Genomic DNA, 16,583 nt, shown 5'->3' on the forward strand with positions numbered 1-16,583 from the left:
GCATATTTCTGAAGTGATGCTCAACCTATCTATTTCTTCGAGTGAAGACTATAGAAATCTCTTGCAGTGCAATCGAGTTCTTCAGCGACAGAGATGATGTTCTTCTATTGGATGATGAAATTGATCTGCCTGAAGAGTTAGGTTGTGTTTGATTTCCGTCATGAAGTGAAACAACACGGGTCGGTTCTGTTCCCAGCACTCATTCCCGTGTTTGGATCATCGAAGGAACTGGAACCACCCGATTCTAGGGAACGACATATTCCCTGTTTATGTCGTTCCATGCCACTACTAGGAAAATGCTTATACACAGGAGCTCACCAGTAGCGCTTGTTTAAAAAAGCGCTGCTGCTACATAGCAGTAGCGCTTGGGCAGCACGGGCGCTGCTACTATGATCATAGCAGCAACGCTGAACCTATAAAACACGCTACTACTACAATTGACAGATCGTTCCAAGTATGCTAGGGATAGTGGTAGCGCTCATGTTTTGCAAGCGCTACTACTATGCATCTTAGCAATAGCACTTTTTCCCCGACCAGCGCTACTGATAAATTCAATCCCCCCCTCCTCGACCAAAGTTTAGTCCCACCTCCCTCCACAAACAGAATTTTTACCACCTTAAATATGGTGCTTCTCAAACCATCACAACCACTTGGTCTTCATTGAACTCTATGTTTAAGAACCGGCGAAGATTCCTATTGACAATTCAGATTCTACAAAAAAGATCATTGATGACCAATGTATTTTTGATTTTTTTACATTCTTAGCCTTATGAGTAGCGCCTTTCTTCAGAAAGTGCTACTGCTAAAATCTGTAGCAGTAGCGCCTTTCTTCAGAAAGCACTACCGCTACAAATGTTAGCAGTAGCGCCTTTTAGAGACAAGCGCTACCACTAAGGGCCCTTATCCAAATTAACCCGCCCGCGCTCGTCCTCTCACTCTCCTCCTCACACTCTCGTCCGTCGCCTCCGTCGCCGTCGTCCTCCTCCTTCACCCCAAGGTCGATCCCTCCCTCCCTCCTCCTCCCCATCCTCCTCCCTCCTCCTCCTCCCTCTCTGGTGCCGGCGGCCCCCTCTTCCTCCTCCCTCTCCGTCGGCGGCCCCCTCCTCCTCCTCCCTCTCCCGCTCTCTCCTCCTCCTCCCTCCTCCTCCCTCCTCTCTCCTCCCCCTCGTGCCCTCTCCTCCTCCTCCTTCCCCTCCTCCCACACTCCTCCTCCCCCTTTCTGTAAATAGGTTTTAGTTTTTGTTAAATGTAGGTTTTTATTTTTCATAATTTTGAATAGAATAAAATATGAAATTGAAAAAAAGTAAATGTAGGTCTTTTGAATAGAATAGGAAATTCTTAAATTTTTTGAATAAAATAGGAAATTATAAGTAAATTTGAATAGAATAATTAAATGTAGCTTATGGAGTTTCACTAAGTCCTAAGATGATGATAATAATGTTTTTGTTTATATTTTGCTTTTGCAGAAATCAAGGAGCCCCTGCATCATCCCCGCCGTCGTCCCCATCACCGACCCCCTCCGACCTCGATCGAGGTGAGACCAGCCACCCCATGTTGTTAATTTAATTTAGGTATTTTAGGTGTTTAATCTTAGAATAATGTAGTATGGACCCTAGTTATGATCGAATCATGTTCAAAATGTAGGTCTTTAATTAGGTGTAGTTAATAGAATTTAGGTGTTTTAGGTGTCACATTTGTTGTTATTTTTTAGTTAAAGCAATTATTCCCGCATCGACGTCGACGATGCCTATCCCGCATCCTCGTCGTCGACTCGACGGAGGAGGCCTGCTTGATCAGAGGGGCCATGTCCGGGACTGGGCTCCGCCGGGCTAGTACTGGGAGGTGCTACCTTCTGGGGGGCGTAGCTTGGTGAGGAGCCAGCCCATCGTTGACCCGAACCTTCTTTGGTGGTGGTCGCGTGGGCCAATGACGGTGCGGAGGCTTGAAAATGGAGGTGGTACGTCACCATGTCAGCGAGGAGGACGAGCACGTCCGTCGCTACATGGTTGCGTTAGAGGGAAGGTTCTTCAATACCTGGCAGGTTCTTCAGGGATCTCACTGGAGCTATGATCCTATGATGGTTCCTTCTCTTTGGGTGTCCACCGCCCGCGCCGATACCCGTCGTTCGCTAGGGTTTTAGCTGTATTAGTGATGTTATATGCATGATACTATTCGAGATGTATTAGTGATAATATTCGATGATGTACAAATGAAAGAGATGATTTAATTTTGCTTATTGCATGAATGCTAATTTGAATACTAATTTATTTTACGATTTGGTTTTGCTTATTGAATGCTCAAATTGGAAAACTACTCCATCAAGTTTGAATGCTCATATGATGTAGATATAAACATGTATATCTTGTGTTGCTCAAATAGGATATGTGCTTGCCCAAGTGGCCGGTCATGTTTGCAGGTTACACCTCCGAGTGGCCTATGTTTTGCCGGAGTATTGATTAATTTCCGTTCCGGCAAATTTCAGGCGCTCGATATGTCCTTTTTTAGCAAAGGTCATGCCGGATTTTTCCGTGAATTCTGGCATGACTTGTGCTAGAATATGTAGGAAATATCGAGTGGCCTGCATTTTCTAGAAAAATAATTAAACGATATTTCGGGTTGACTTTAAGTCTGTCGAGGCTCCACCATATATGAGAGAGGACAAAGAAGCCCGACTGTTGTCATGGGGGTCGTTTCTCCTTCTTCTCCGGGTGCTAGACCTTCGTTATGCACTAGGGGAAGGAGGAGTAACGACCATCACCAACGGTCGCAAATGTCAGAGAGGAATCAGTGAGGGAGAGTCTCCACCATATATGAGAGGACGAAGAATCCCGACTATTGTCGTGGGGGTGGGGGTAGCTTCTCCTTCGTTCTCGTGTGCTAGACAATTTGGCGTAATGCACCCGGGAACGAAAGGAGGAGCTACCATCACCGACGGTCGAATATATACATCACCTCCGCACCCTCGCCGCCAGGGTTCGCAGCGCCATTGCGATGGTTCGCGGCCTGGCCAACTCTGTCTCGTGGAAGGAAGCAACCAAGGGTCTCTACAAGGGGCGGAGATACATGGGCCGAGCACCCAACAAAATTGCACCAAACAAACGACAGAGACATGGGCCGAGTTTTCACACGAATTTGAAAATAATTCAAGATTCTTTTTGAAGTTAAGAAAAAAGTATAGTTTTCCCCTTCAAATCCACATTGACGGATCTATAACCCCTGAACTCCAATACCATATAATTTACCCCCTCAATTTGTCAAAACCGGATAAATCAAGCCCCATAGTAGTTTTGGGTCACATTGAAACCGGTTTTGTGTGTTGACCAGAGTCAACATAGATAAGCCGGAGAATTAAATTTTCTTTTTGCCAAGCGGCACCATAGCTTCGAGCGCTCCGCCACCGAGGGAGAGCATGGCGCCACAGGAGCGGTGCGACCGTTGCCGAATTCGACGAGACACGCAACAACGTCAAGCGCGACCACATCGGCGTAGACGAGGAGCATGGCTTTGTGCCCGGTCATGTCGTGCGGGTGTTGTCGTTTGATAGTATGTCATTTGATATGTTGTTAAAATTCCTTCAAAGATAGTGGGGAAATAAGGAGAAAATAATACACCATATAAAGGTTATTTGCTTCGCTGGCAACTCATCCGAGAAAACCTTTGAAAAGAAAAACCCATACATGAATGTATGGAGCAGTAAATATGTCTTGTATCTTCTTTTCATATTCCATGAGATCTCCAATTAAGGAAAGAAACCACTGGCAAGGAAGGACTGCGAGTACTGATTATCGGGGAGCTGCGTCATTGCCAACCTAGTGCCCATGCTCGTTGGAAGGGTGACGGAAAAGAATTCTGTGAGACCAGGTCTCACGGGTTAGCAGATGAGACCCATCCTGATGGATGACACGTGGCATTCACAAATCACAAAGCATCTACCCACCCCTCACCTGAAATTAAGGGGGAGAGATTAGATGCTTTGGGATTTGTGAATGCCACATGTCATCCATCAGGACGGGTCTCACCTGATTTATATGAGACCTGGTTTTATATAATTTTTTTCCGAAGGGCGATCATTACGTAGACCAAAATGCAAGGAGATGAGAGAGAGCACGTCGAGCATGCATGAAGGATTGGACAAATTCTTCACTAAAAGGGTGGCCATTGCCTAAGGGAGCGCGAAGAAGAGATATATTAATTGAGTGGCCATTGCCCAAGGGGGTGCGAAGAAGACAGCTATTACTTGACATGATAGCATGACGAGAATAACAATAATGGGGCACCAAATGCCTAGGACATTTGAAGGCTCACAAATGCAAAAGGAGTCCACAAAAAGGGGATGAAGATAACTCCGCCAATATGGGAGAACGGCGCTTCATGGCTGGACGAAGCCAACTAGTGATTTTTCCACATCCCCAAGCCCACCATAGAGGGACAGAAGGCATGACAATGCCACCAAGGTGGGATACGTCACCCGAAGGTGCCACCATTGTTAGCCAGTTGACGCTGATGTAGATTTATCTAGCCTTCTGCTAGTCACCACACACCCAATCAACTATACCCGGTCTCAAGGGCATGACCTATGACTTCTAGGCCGGTCTATAGTAGCGACTGACAGAGCCGAAGCAGAGAAAGCCGAGGGTGCGGGGCACATTTGGGTCTAGGCAGAAGGGGGGAAGTTCAGCCTCCATGCATCTTGACTAGACCCGAAATTCAACTGCTACACTGATAGAGACTCCTAACATGGTGTATTGTGGCACCGTAGGGTGCTTGATGCTGACGGTTCAAGCTTTTAGATCCATATCTGATTCAGGCCACTACATCTCATTGGAGGTCATAGCCAGACAAGGAAGAGAGAGGAGGGGCTTTAGAGCAACCACCTTGTGGATGGGGAAGAAGCTCACAGACAAGAGGTCATGCTGAGCATGGGAATACCGCCGCCGTATGTCACATAGGGCTTAGCATCTAATGACAACAAAAGGGCATGGTGCAATGGAGGTAGGTGGTTAGGTTGGTGGTGGTGAGGTCCTCCAGGGTCGCTCGGGGATGACCCAGGAGTTAGACGCAAGTCTCAAATGGACAACAAACAAACACCCTGAACACGCTTCGCCGAAGGAAATATACTATCCAAAACAATAACTACAACTGCCTGCTGTGTGCTAGCCCCCCCTCCCCCCAACCCCAAGAAACGCTGGAGCATCTCTTTTTTTTGAGTGCCACTTCAGCGCAACATGCTGGAACACTGTGGGAATTGAATGGGAGAGCGGAGGAGACAAATTGCAGAAAGTGCAAGGAGCTAGAAGAGCTTGGACCAGACCTCTGTTCATGGAAATCTTCTAGTTGCAGCTTGGAGCAGGAGCGAAACAACAAACATTTTAGAGGTGTCTTGCCCACGTATGCTGCTTGGCTTGAGAGGGTCAGGAAAGATTTTGAGCTCCTCAAATACAGAACCAAGGAGAGTCTAGAAAACTTCATCACTCAATTTGCTGCTTTAGTTTGAGTTTAGTCGTAGTGTGGTTTTGCAATTACTGTATGTCAGACTTTTGTTCTGAACCTTTTAATATACAAATGTCATTGAGGAGTTTCCTCACTGTCATTGACTACTAAAAAAACCCGTATTTAATTACTCCTATAGATCGCCTTTTCTTTTACGTCAGCACTGGGCTCTTGCTGGGTGGTAGGGCAACCCCCACTCTTCCCCTACTTATGTGTATCCGATAGTTTGAACCAAAAAGGCTCTCCACTAGTAGAAAAAGGGTCAAATGTGAAGCACATTAGTGCCAGTTTGAATTTGAGCCGGCACTAATGTGTCCATTAGTGCCGTTCCAACGGCTAGGCGGGCGGACATCACTAGTACCAGTTCGTGGGCAACAATTAGTACCGGTTCATGCCACGAACCGGTACTAATGATGTTGTGTCAGACTGTGGGCCCCATGAACACCTTTAGTACCGGTTCATGGCATGAACCGGTACTAGAGTTTCTTATTAAGCTGATTTTTAGTCCCACCTCGCTAGGAGAGAGGCAGTAGGAGCGGTTTATAAGCCGTGAGTGCAGAGATGATGAAGGAGAGGCGCAATGCTCACCTGCAGGTTGCTTAGCTTCAAGCCTTTTGGAATAGAATAGATTGTACGGAGCTATGTGCAGTGTAGTCTACCCTATTCCGAAAGGCTTGAAACTAATTAACGAACATTACGCCTTTTTTATTTTTAATAACTTATTAGAACTCCGGACTTCTTGTGTTACGGCAAAAACTGGATGCACTTCATGTACAAATTGGACAATCTCTTTCGAAGTATCAGGGCCGGTTTCGGATGAAAACTCATCTGTTACATCGGCACTTCATTTTTTAAACTTATTACAACTTCAGACTTTTTTGCGTTCAGTATGCACCATTCTAAGCCACGTCATCAATTTTCAACCCTTTCTGACATCATTTGCTCCCCTAGCACGAACCGGTACTAAAGAGGTTGTGGCAGGGCTATTTTTAGTCCTACCTCGCTCCCCTAGCAAGATTTTGACCACCTTAAATATGATACTTCTCAAACTATCACAAGATTTTGGTCTTCATTGAACTCTATGTGTAGGATCTGTGGCTGCAATAGGAGTCTTCGCCGGTTCTTAAATCGGTTGTAGATTCCTATTGACAATTTAGATTCTATACAAAAAGATCATTGATGATCAATGTATTTTTTATGTACTTCTCTGTAGCAATAGCGCGTTTTGGCTGAAAGGCGGTACTGATCAATATTTTTTTTCTGTGTTCAGATGCACAATTTAAATATGTTACTTCTCAAACTATCACAAGCATTTGGACTTCCAACACGTTCTGACATCATTTGCTGTTTTTCAGTCACCGATTTGTTTAGATCAGAGCTAAATGACCGTGAAAATGAAAATCACTACAAAACAAACTCTGAAAATGTTGAAGGTATCATCATTTCACCCGCATAGCATGTGCGAAAGAGTAGAGAGGGTCACGGCAAAAAAGAAAAAAACTATATAAAAAAATTACTCAAAAATAAATAGAAGAAAACAAATAAAGAAGAAAAGAAAAAACTATATAAAAAAATTACTCAAAAATAAATACAAGAAAATAAATTATGCAGAAAAGAGAAAAATTATATAAAGCAAAAATATTCACAAAGAAACTAAATACAGCAAAAAAACTACTCAGAAATAAATATAAGAAAACAAATAAAGCAGAAAAGAAAAAAACTGTATAAAAAATTACTCAAAAATAAATAGAAGAAAATAAATAATGCAGAAAATAAAAAAATTATATAAAGCAAAAATATTCACAAAGAAACTAAATACAGCAAAAAACTACTCAGAAATAATTAGAAGAAAACAAATAAAGCAGAAAATAAAAAACTATATAAAAAAATTACTCAAAAATAAATACAAGAAAATAAATAATGCAGAAAAGAAAAAAATATAAAAAAAATTGTTGGGGCGCTGCCCGGTGGGCCTGCCAGACCTAGGGTGTGCAAATTCAGGCCCATAAGGGCCAGCAAGCTCATAGGGTAGCGCGCCGGAGTTAGGCCCTGAAGCCTGCTATATAGAGGAGTTCGAAAGGGCAGCCGTGACTGGGTTTATAAATCAGTACGGCTGCCCTTCGCTCGGCGAGGTGAGACTAAAAATAGCGCACCACAGGTGGCAGCGCACGGCCTTTAGTACTGGTTGGTGGCTCCAACCGGTACTAATGGTTGCCGGACTTATAATTTTGAATTTTCACTATTCTACTAGCGCATCCCCTGCCATGCAAGAATTTTTATCTTGGATAAAATAGCTTTCAATGATATGGAAACTATGGAGGTAAAGAGAGTTTACCTGAAAATTGAGCATGGTAATACTTTCAACGTCAAAGTATACAATGCAAAGACGTACACCTATTTTGAATGCAAAACTGGCAAGCACTATGCAAGGATTATGCATTTGAGCCTGATATGGTTATCACCTTTGATATTCGTCCGGAAGATGATATTGAAGGTAATAGAGACATATGGGTCGATGTGCAGACGCCTCCAGTTCTACCATTATGTGAGTTCTACTCAACTATATTTTTATCTTTGATATTGCTTATTCAAAAATAATTGACAACTAATTTATATTGACAGCTTATTTCTATTCAAGCAAACATGTCCGACGCTTGGTAGACATGACCTACTACTGTCCCGGAGCTGAACTAAACTGCGAGGAGATAAATCATTATGTTTTATGGCTTGAGAATCTTCATACTGTCAAGACAAATCTTCTTCCTGGACTTAGAAATGTTAGTACTCAAAACGTACGATCAATAGTGATCGTATTGAACTACGGTCACATCTATTTAGGAATGATGATAAGATTTTTACTATTTGTCCTCAGTGCATCTTTTGTATACATAATTTTTTTGCTAAACTTTCATTGCTAAGTATATTAATTAATTAAGTACTATACGATGTTCTTCAACAGGGACTCCCGATGACAGTTGTGCCTCAGGGGATCGAGACTAAAGATCGCATGTCAATTGTTAGCTTACGGCCAAGATATCCTGCATTGCACATGAGTGCATTCAGGATTTCTAGAAGCGATGAATGCTTAATAGTGAAAGATTGGAGGAAAATTGTTAACGATCGCAGAGAAGTACTAGGGGGCAGCAATGAGAAGCGCAGCCCACGATTAGGAGACAGATTCATCTGCATGCTCCAGTATGATGAATCAGGAGAGCTATACATGTTCTATGCTATTTTACCTGAGAGAGAGCATCAGGAGTGATTTAGCTAGTTCATGCTCTTAGTACTTGTCCTTTCATGTCCGTGTTCTTCGTTCTGAACTTAATCTCCAAGAATGATTTGCTTTTGTGGTGTTATATATGAACACTTATAATATCATGACAATCATGTTGAACTCGATGATATTTTTGCTTCTGGTACAAGTGAATGTTTATTCTTTAAGCTAGTGTTGGTGGTGATTAGATAGCGATAATGACTATGATGATTAAATAATGATAATGATAACTACGATGATTTTTAGCTAGCTAGCTAAAGTATATATGCCATATCCATATATATTATACTTGATCACCTAATTAGGTGATCAAGTATAATATGGATATGGATTTAACAACTCATTATAATGTAAAACAATCACTAAATTAAATTGAAAACACAAAATTAAAGGAAAAATAAAAAAAAACCAAACATTTAGTATCGGTTGGTGTTACCAATCGGTACTAAAGCCCTACGCGCACCCGAGCCTGGCTCGTGCCACGTGTTTGCACTTTAGCGCCGGTTCATGACGAACCGGTACTAAGGGAGGGGGGGCTTTAGTCCCTACTCTTTAGTGCCGGTTGGCGAACCGACACTAAAGGCTGTCACGAACCGGCACTAAAGGCCGTCACGAACCAGCACTAAAGGCCGGTTCTGCACTAGTGCTCCAATATCGACGCCTAGTGGTTCCCATCATCCATAACAACATTAATTCGGCGAACTTTCATTCGTTCGGTTTGTTGCATTCAATGGTGGATTTGTTGAACTGTTTGTCATGCAAAACTTATCGTTTGGCACGTTATATCTACCATTGATTTGTTGTTAGAAGCTTTTGCAAATGGACGAACAAAATTAGTTTGGGCGAAGAGGATATTTTGGAGAGACGAATCATGAAGGCCGTCCACATCTACATACGGACGATTATCTCGGCAGAATTCCGGAAGAATCGTGAAGGCCGTCCCCTCGAGGAACACAGCCGCGGCCGCCGCTCTGGCCCTTCCGGCTTCCCAGCCCTAGTTCCGGCGAGCTCCGGAACTTGCTCCCACGACGGCCAGCCACCGATCCACGAGCTGACGAGGAGCCCGATGCCACCGGGGGGAGGAGAAGCAAGCAAGCATGGCCGCACGGGGAAGGAGCAGAGCCGCCCGCCGGCGATCCGCCGCCGCGACGTGTCCCGTCCTGCGCCGCCGTTCCCGGCCGTAGCTTCTCAGGTCTGATCCATACCTCTTCTTACAATCAATCTTTCTTGGTTCAATGGGAGGGAATCGGCCGGGAGCCTAATTAATCTTTCTTTCTTGGGTCCGTTCGTAGCAGAGGAGGAAGAAGAGGAGGCAGAGGCAGCCGGCGACGGCGGCGGGGAGCGTCTCCTCCGAGGGCCCCCTCGTCGAGATCCTGGCACGGCTGCCCTACCCGTCGCTCTGCCGCTTCCAGTGCGTCTCCAAGCAGTGGCGCGAGCTCTGCTCCGACCTCATCGGAACCATCAAGAGTGCGCCGCAGAACCTGTCCGGATTCTTCCACAACAACTTGGCCGGGAACCTTTGCTTCCGCAATTTGTCCGGCGGACGGCCGCTGGTCGACGCTTCGCTCCCGTTCCTGCGCAAGACCTACCAAAGATTCAAGCTCCAGCAATGCTCCACCAGCCTCCTCCTCTGCAAGTGCTGGGAATCGGAAGACGACGACGAATTCGACTTTGTCGTGTGCAATCCGATGACCGACCGAGCAGTGAGTATTTAACCAAAAACCACCACAATTCACGGAACCGCGACGAAAAACTATCACTTTGCGATTTTGTCCCGAAAACTACCACTTTTTTGCTAATCTATGACTAAAAACTACCAAGTTGTGGAACCGCCCACTTCGCCGCGGTTAATCACGTTTCTGCCAGGCCGGGCCCATATTTCAGGCGCCAGCGGGCCAACATGTGCAGCCGGAGCCGCACTTCGCTGCAGGTGCAGCCGCGGAAGCCGCTCGCCGCTGGAGTCGCTGGCCGTGGCCGCGGGTGCCCCCCCTCCCCGCCGCCCTTCGCCCCTGGGGCCGCTCGCTGCGGCAGCCGCAGGTCGCCGTTGTAGCCGTCGCGAGAGCTGCCGCCGCCCTTCGCCGTTGGCTGCGCTGGTCGCCGCCGCCGACGACCTTCGCCGCTGGAGCCGCCGGGCTGCGGGTCGCTGCTGGAGCTGCCCCGCCTCCCGCCCCACCTCGAGGAGTCCCGCTCGCAACTCGCCTGCCCGCGGCGGATCTCGGCCGGCAGCAGCTCCGTCCCCCCCCTCCCCGCGCCGGCGAGCAGCGGCTCCGCCGCGCACCCCCTGCGACGGCGAGCAGCACTTACATGCGGGCCAGGTCTATCATAAACGTGTTTAAAATGGATGAATCTGTTAATTTACACACATGGTAGTTTTTAGTCATAGATTAGCAAAAAAGTGGTGGTTTTCGGGACAAAATCGTAAAGTGGTAGTTTTTTGTCACGGTTCCGTGAATTGTGGTAGTTTTTGGTTAAATACTCCCGAGCAGTGGACCGTGCTGCCTCCTATAAAATGGGTGGCCGAGGACGATGAAGGCCCTGAATGTTTCGAGCTGATGTATCCCTTCCTGGTTTTTGACCCGGCCGCTCCGTCTCGTTTCGCGGTGTTCACGCCCCTCATGGAATCGGTCGACGCCGTGGCGGTATACTCATCAGAAACCGGACGATGGGCTCCGAGCAGCGGGTGGGAAGACATAGCGTATCCCGCCGTCAATCCGGAATGCGCCGTCCTCCTCAATGGCATGATGCATTTTCTTCATTTGACGGTCGACGAGCCCTTGATAGCCGTGCTGGACACTGAGGGGGAGGTTTGTCGGGAGATTGCTGTCCCGGATGACATGCTAGGAGCCATACCTGGTTATGGTTCGGTGGGGTGCTCTCAGGGACTCCTTCATGCTTGGTATATGGATCCTCATGATTACCAGCTCTCCGTGTGGGTGCTCAAGGATTATTATGCTACTGAAGAAGAGTGGACCCTAAAGCATGTCGTCGACGTCCCGCGGCTCTTTGGAGAAAAAACGGAATCCGATGAAGAAGAAGAGGATTATCGTCGCCAAGAGGATGGGGCCCATAAGTACGATGTGTTTGCAATGCATCCGGAGCATAATGTTATCTTCCTTACCGATTGGAAGGAGGTAACTCTGTCGTACGATATGGACAGCAGGCAAGTGCATCCCATGTGCACCACTGGAGATTTCGTGGGTGGTCTACCTTTTATTCCCAGCTTTGTGGATTTGGCTCGACCTTTTCAAAAATCACTCTTCTAGTTGGTTCCGTGGCACTGGTTTGGACATGTCTTCCTAGCATTCCAAATTATATGTGCTCTCCAGGTGCATCCGTTTTGTGGCGTTGAACAATGTTGGTTAGTCTGTTGGTTAGTACGTTGCATGAATGACTTGGTCACCAAAATATATTTGCGTTTATGCAGTACTGATTAATGTGGTCACTTGTTATCTGTTCGCGCCGGCTGAATGTGAGTTTCCATTATCACTGTTTAGAATTATTTCCATTTCCTGCTGTTATTTCCATTTCTCTCAAGCAAATAGATATTCAATATGACTCGCGCTGGCCATCTATGCTGAACATTGATGACGCCCTGTTTTTGTAGCAGTAACAGAATTTTGCGAATGGTCTCCTTCTATGCTGCATAGTATACAGAGTGTAAAGAGATGCTAGTGTCATTTATGGAACCAATATGGAGCTTTTCTATATATGAAACAATATGCATCTTACCTGATATAGTGAGCATGATTATTTCTTTATTCTTTTCAGGGGAGAGAGCAAAATGATTCTGCCCGTAGCTAAAACTATGCACTCTTTAAGTTTGCTATTTGTCACTAGCTACAAGTGTGTTTCTAATTAATTTGCTCTCATGCAGAATGGGTAATTCAAACGGCACATGCATCATGCATCATGCTGGGACATATGGTGTCATGGTCCATATGGTATATGGTTTACTAAATATGGTGTCATGCAGATTGCTCAAGTATTTAGTACCTGAAAGTCCTGCAGTTATGACATACTCCCTCCGTTCCGAATTACTTGTCTCACGTATGGATGTATCTAGATATATTTTAGTTCTAGATACATCCATTTCAGCGATGAGTAATTTGGAACGGAGGGAGTATCTGTTACAAGATCGGCTGGCTCCTCACCCAGGCGAGTATCCACACATGAGACTTGCTGCTCAAAAATAAGATCGTAGAAGAGTGTGAGGCTGGGTGTGACATCCGCCATGCCCCTCTGGAGAGTGCTGACCATTTGAGCTTCCACTGTCGTCGGTGTGCCGCCTCCTTCCGGTGGAGCATCGGCGTCCACGTCCCCGACGGTGCCACTGTCCGCGAGCACCACCTGGTGGACTGTGGCTGCGGCCGTCGCCCCTGTTGCAGGTTGCAGCCAATGCCTTTGTTCTCCTAGGCCGCTGACACATTTGGAAGCACCGGAACCTTGTCGTTAGTTTCTTGTATGTATGGTGCACTGAGCCGTTTCACTGAACCTAGTTTATCTTGCAGTCTAGTAAAGTTTGGGGCCGCCGTTCACTTAAACATGGTATGACCAAGACAAGGGAAATATGTGTCTTCTCTGTAGTATGAGATGCACTATATTCTTCGACATTCAGAAATACATATTCTCTGTAGTATGAGGCGCACTATACTCTTCAACATTCTCTAGGCGGGTGAGAAAATTTACAATATTCTGCGAAATAAAAAACATGCAACAAACATGAACTGACACTGGGCACTGGATCAATATGTTAGTCCAATAAATCATATAATATGTTGCCAAAAGTGTATGAAATTTGTATAATATTCGCAACGAACTGCTATAACATATACATTTTGATACGGCTACCGAAGCAATCAAGCAAAATGAAAACCTAATTTTGGTGCTTACATTGCTAATGGTACAGAAATAAATAAAGAGTATAACAAGGGGACTTGCACATGCTAGGGGAGAATTAATGGAGCAGTGAGGACCGACAACAGGTTTACATACAAGAAAAGTAAATTTATACTCTTCGTATCCATTCAATTCCTCTTCCTCAAATGGAGCGCCATATTGTTCCCCGATCTTGGGACCTAGACCGCTTGTCTAATGGAAATTGCAGAGAATGGAATCATCTTGCAATAAGGGGTAAACAAGAATCAAGATACTTATGTATGACTGTAGCAAACAAATAGTTGCTAATAACATAAGAAAAAAGATTAAATGATCACATCAGTACTAACAGTTACTTACAAGAAAATTGATGTTTCAATACTTGAAAGGTAATACTTCACAAGGAAGAAAAAGGGTTTAATCTCATGGTGATTGCCCCATGTCCTGAACTTAGAGTTCAGTGGTAATTGATTTACCTGACCTTGTATCCATTTGGACGCGCTTTATCCTACTACAGCCGCATGCATTCAGCATAAATCTTTTTAAGGCATGTATTTGAATTTGTGAACAAATTTTAAAAACATTGATCATTGTTGTGGAAAAAGTGAACATTTTTTTACAACTGTGATAAAATTTAAACATGTGAAAAATTGTTTTGGAAAAACAAACATTTTTTGAACACGTGAACATTGCTTGAAACTCCTGAACAAATTTGGAAACGTGAACATTTGTTTTAATTTTGCAAACACTTTTTTGAAAAAGACGAACATTTTAAAATATTGAAAAGGGGAAAAAGGTGAACAAAAGACGAAGAAAAAAGAAGAAAAAAGTGTGAAAAGCAAAAAAAGAAAAAAGAAACAGGAAGTAGAAAATCGAAGAAGAAACAGCAACAGAAAAGAAAGGAAGGACAAAAGGCCAGTTCCCGTCCACAAAGGGCCCAGAAAGTGGAAGAAGAAGAAAGCCCGCGACGCGAAGGCCCGACGGCAGCACCGAACCCTAGATCTCGTCCGGATGTCCATGGCGCTGCTCAACCTGGCCACGAAGATGCGGCCCCCGGCCGCCGCCGTCCTCCGTCCCCGCGTCTCGCCTCCGGCCGGCACGCGGCCCCTCCGCTCCAGGCTCTTCAGCTCCTTGGAGGTAATCTGCCCCCGTGCTCTTCAATCACTTCGTTACTCCGATCTGTGGGATCCGTGCCGACGATTGCCCTAGTTTATTACTCCGACCTGTCCGTCCGTCCGTTCGTCGTCGCGTCATTGCTCGATTCTCCGCGGTCCGGGCCTTGGATCATCACGCACTGTCCTTGGATGTGTGCGTGTACTCCCTCCTTCTGATTGCAAACGCCAGCCGCATCTGTACAAGTCTCCAAATTAACACTTTGCCCACCGATTTCTATCAAAGTATTTTGCTTTGGCTTGCATATATTCAAACATACATCTTGCAAGTGTATTTCGTGATAACTCATACCGGTTCCGCTCAACATTTCCCTAGTGATATCGAGAACAATGTTTGACTAGCCAAGCAGCGACCTGCATTTGCAAATCGCAGGGGTCTATCCTCATCCTCAAGGTTGAAGCTCAACGAGGGTTGTTTGACAAACCAAGTTGAATGATGCCATGTTTATTATTATATATATATACTGGGTCTTAATAAATTTTTAAATGCCTCCACCAACAAGTTTGAAAGTACAGAGTCGCTGTAGCTTGTCGGAGTATATAATTAGCTGCTTTGCATAGACTGCCAAGCTGCAACTTTTATTCTTACAGTCAACTTTCTATTATCTGCCCTGTGTGATGCATTCTGATTACCGTACCGTCGGCGGTTTAGTTACTTAATTTCTTCGGCTCAGGGTCTAGATATCTTGCCTTGTTAGCATGGATGGGGCTGTTGACCCTCTCAGGCATTGGACAAGTATGGAACTACCAGTTTTTACTTTGTTCATGTCCTGGAGCTCTCTTGTTTCTGCGTACAGGAGCTCCCTTGCTATTATGGCATATATTATGTATTTTGTAGGCTTCATGCATATATTAGTTCTTATCGTTTTGATGATAGGTCTCTTCGCGTCATACAAATAATTCGCTGCATTAGGTGCATCATAAGTGATTTTCTGTTGCCAATAAAGATGTGTTCGGTAGCTACAAGCTAGATCAAACATATGGCAATATGTTATTTCAAAAGAATCACGCTTATAGCCTATTTTTGTTTTGTTTGCAAGAAAGACCACATTAGCTTGCAACTACTTCCACTGTGTTGCAGGTTATATATAATTGCAGAAATCAGACCTGCTTCAGTAATATCCTGTCATGTTGTAATTCCGAGACATGATATGATTGAAGATGACGTTCAGTAGCATGTTTGCCTCCTTATTCACTTGTTCTTTTCGTCGCAAACTAATGTTCTCTTTTCACTAATTTGGTGTGAACAGGAAGATGGGGAAAGTGCGATGAGGCTGTACCAAGAGAATCTAGCTACACTTGATCGAGTGAAGAAACACCAGGAATGCATGATTTCTCAAGTGAAATGATCCCAACCCCCTTTCCTTCTTTCTGAAGGTCGCGCATTGCGTTTCTCGGGAAGGTGAACAAGTGTCTGAGATGGTCTTTCAAGCTGCTTATGCCTATTCCCACCGCAGCTGTTATCCTGAAAGTGATCGATCACCAGTTAGAGGAGAAGTGATTATGCCTTGATCTGTTTTATCTATCTACATGGCATGTATTATGTATTTATGCCTGAAGTGCTTGTCTGGTGTATGAGGATTGTGTGGCGTATGTTATGCGATGTGAGACATCCATTATCATGGTTAAGCAGTGATAATACAGGCACTTGGTTAAGTTTGACTGCCTGTGAGAACTCAGAATGTCTGAAAACCAAAATGCAAGAGTATCCCTGTAATATGGCTCTCGGTCTCTAGAGATTTTGGTCTTACAAAAGATGGATACCTTGACAA

The 16,583-nt window shown here is 44.9% G+C and overlaps 2 protein-coding genes across 2 annotated transcripts; both read left to right on the top strand.

Moving 5' to 3' along the window:
• The first annotated feature begins 9,635 nt into the window (after positions 1–9,635).
• Positions 9,636–10,812, top strand: LOC123084515 (uncharacterized). Its single transcript, XM_044506078.1, has 2 exons — positions 9,636–9,956; positions 10,060–10,812. Exons 1-2 carry the CDS (start codon positions 9,636–9,638, stop codon positions 10,477–10,479), a joined length of 741 nt encoding a protein of 246 aa, XP_044362013.1. The 3' UTR covers positions 10,480–10,812.
• A 3,798-nt stretch (positions 10,813–14,610) lies between these two features.
• On the top strand, positions 14,611–16,470 carry LOC123083549 (uncharacterized). Its single transcript, XM_044505569.1, has 3 exons — positions 14,611–14,776; positions 16,062–16,142; positions 16,187–16,470. The coding sequence occupies exons 1-3, from the start codon at positions 14,651–14,653 to the stop codon at positions 16,310–16,312; spliced, it is 333 nt and encodes a 110-aa protein (XP_044361504.1). The 5' UTR covers positions 14,611–14,650; the 3' UTR covers positions 16,313–16,470.
• The last annotated feature ends 113 nt before the right edge of the window (positions 16,471–16,583 follow it).

This window comes from Triticum aestivum, chromosome 4A (genome assembly GCF_018294505.1).
Source record: "Triticum aestivum cultivar Chinese Spring chromosome 4A, IWGSC CS RefSeq v2.1, whole genome shotgun sequence".
Taxonomy (NCBI): domain Eukaryota; kingdom Viridiplantae; phylum Streptophyta; class Magnoliopsida; order Poales; family Poaceae; genus Triticum; species Triticum aestivum.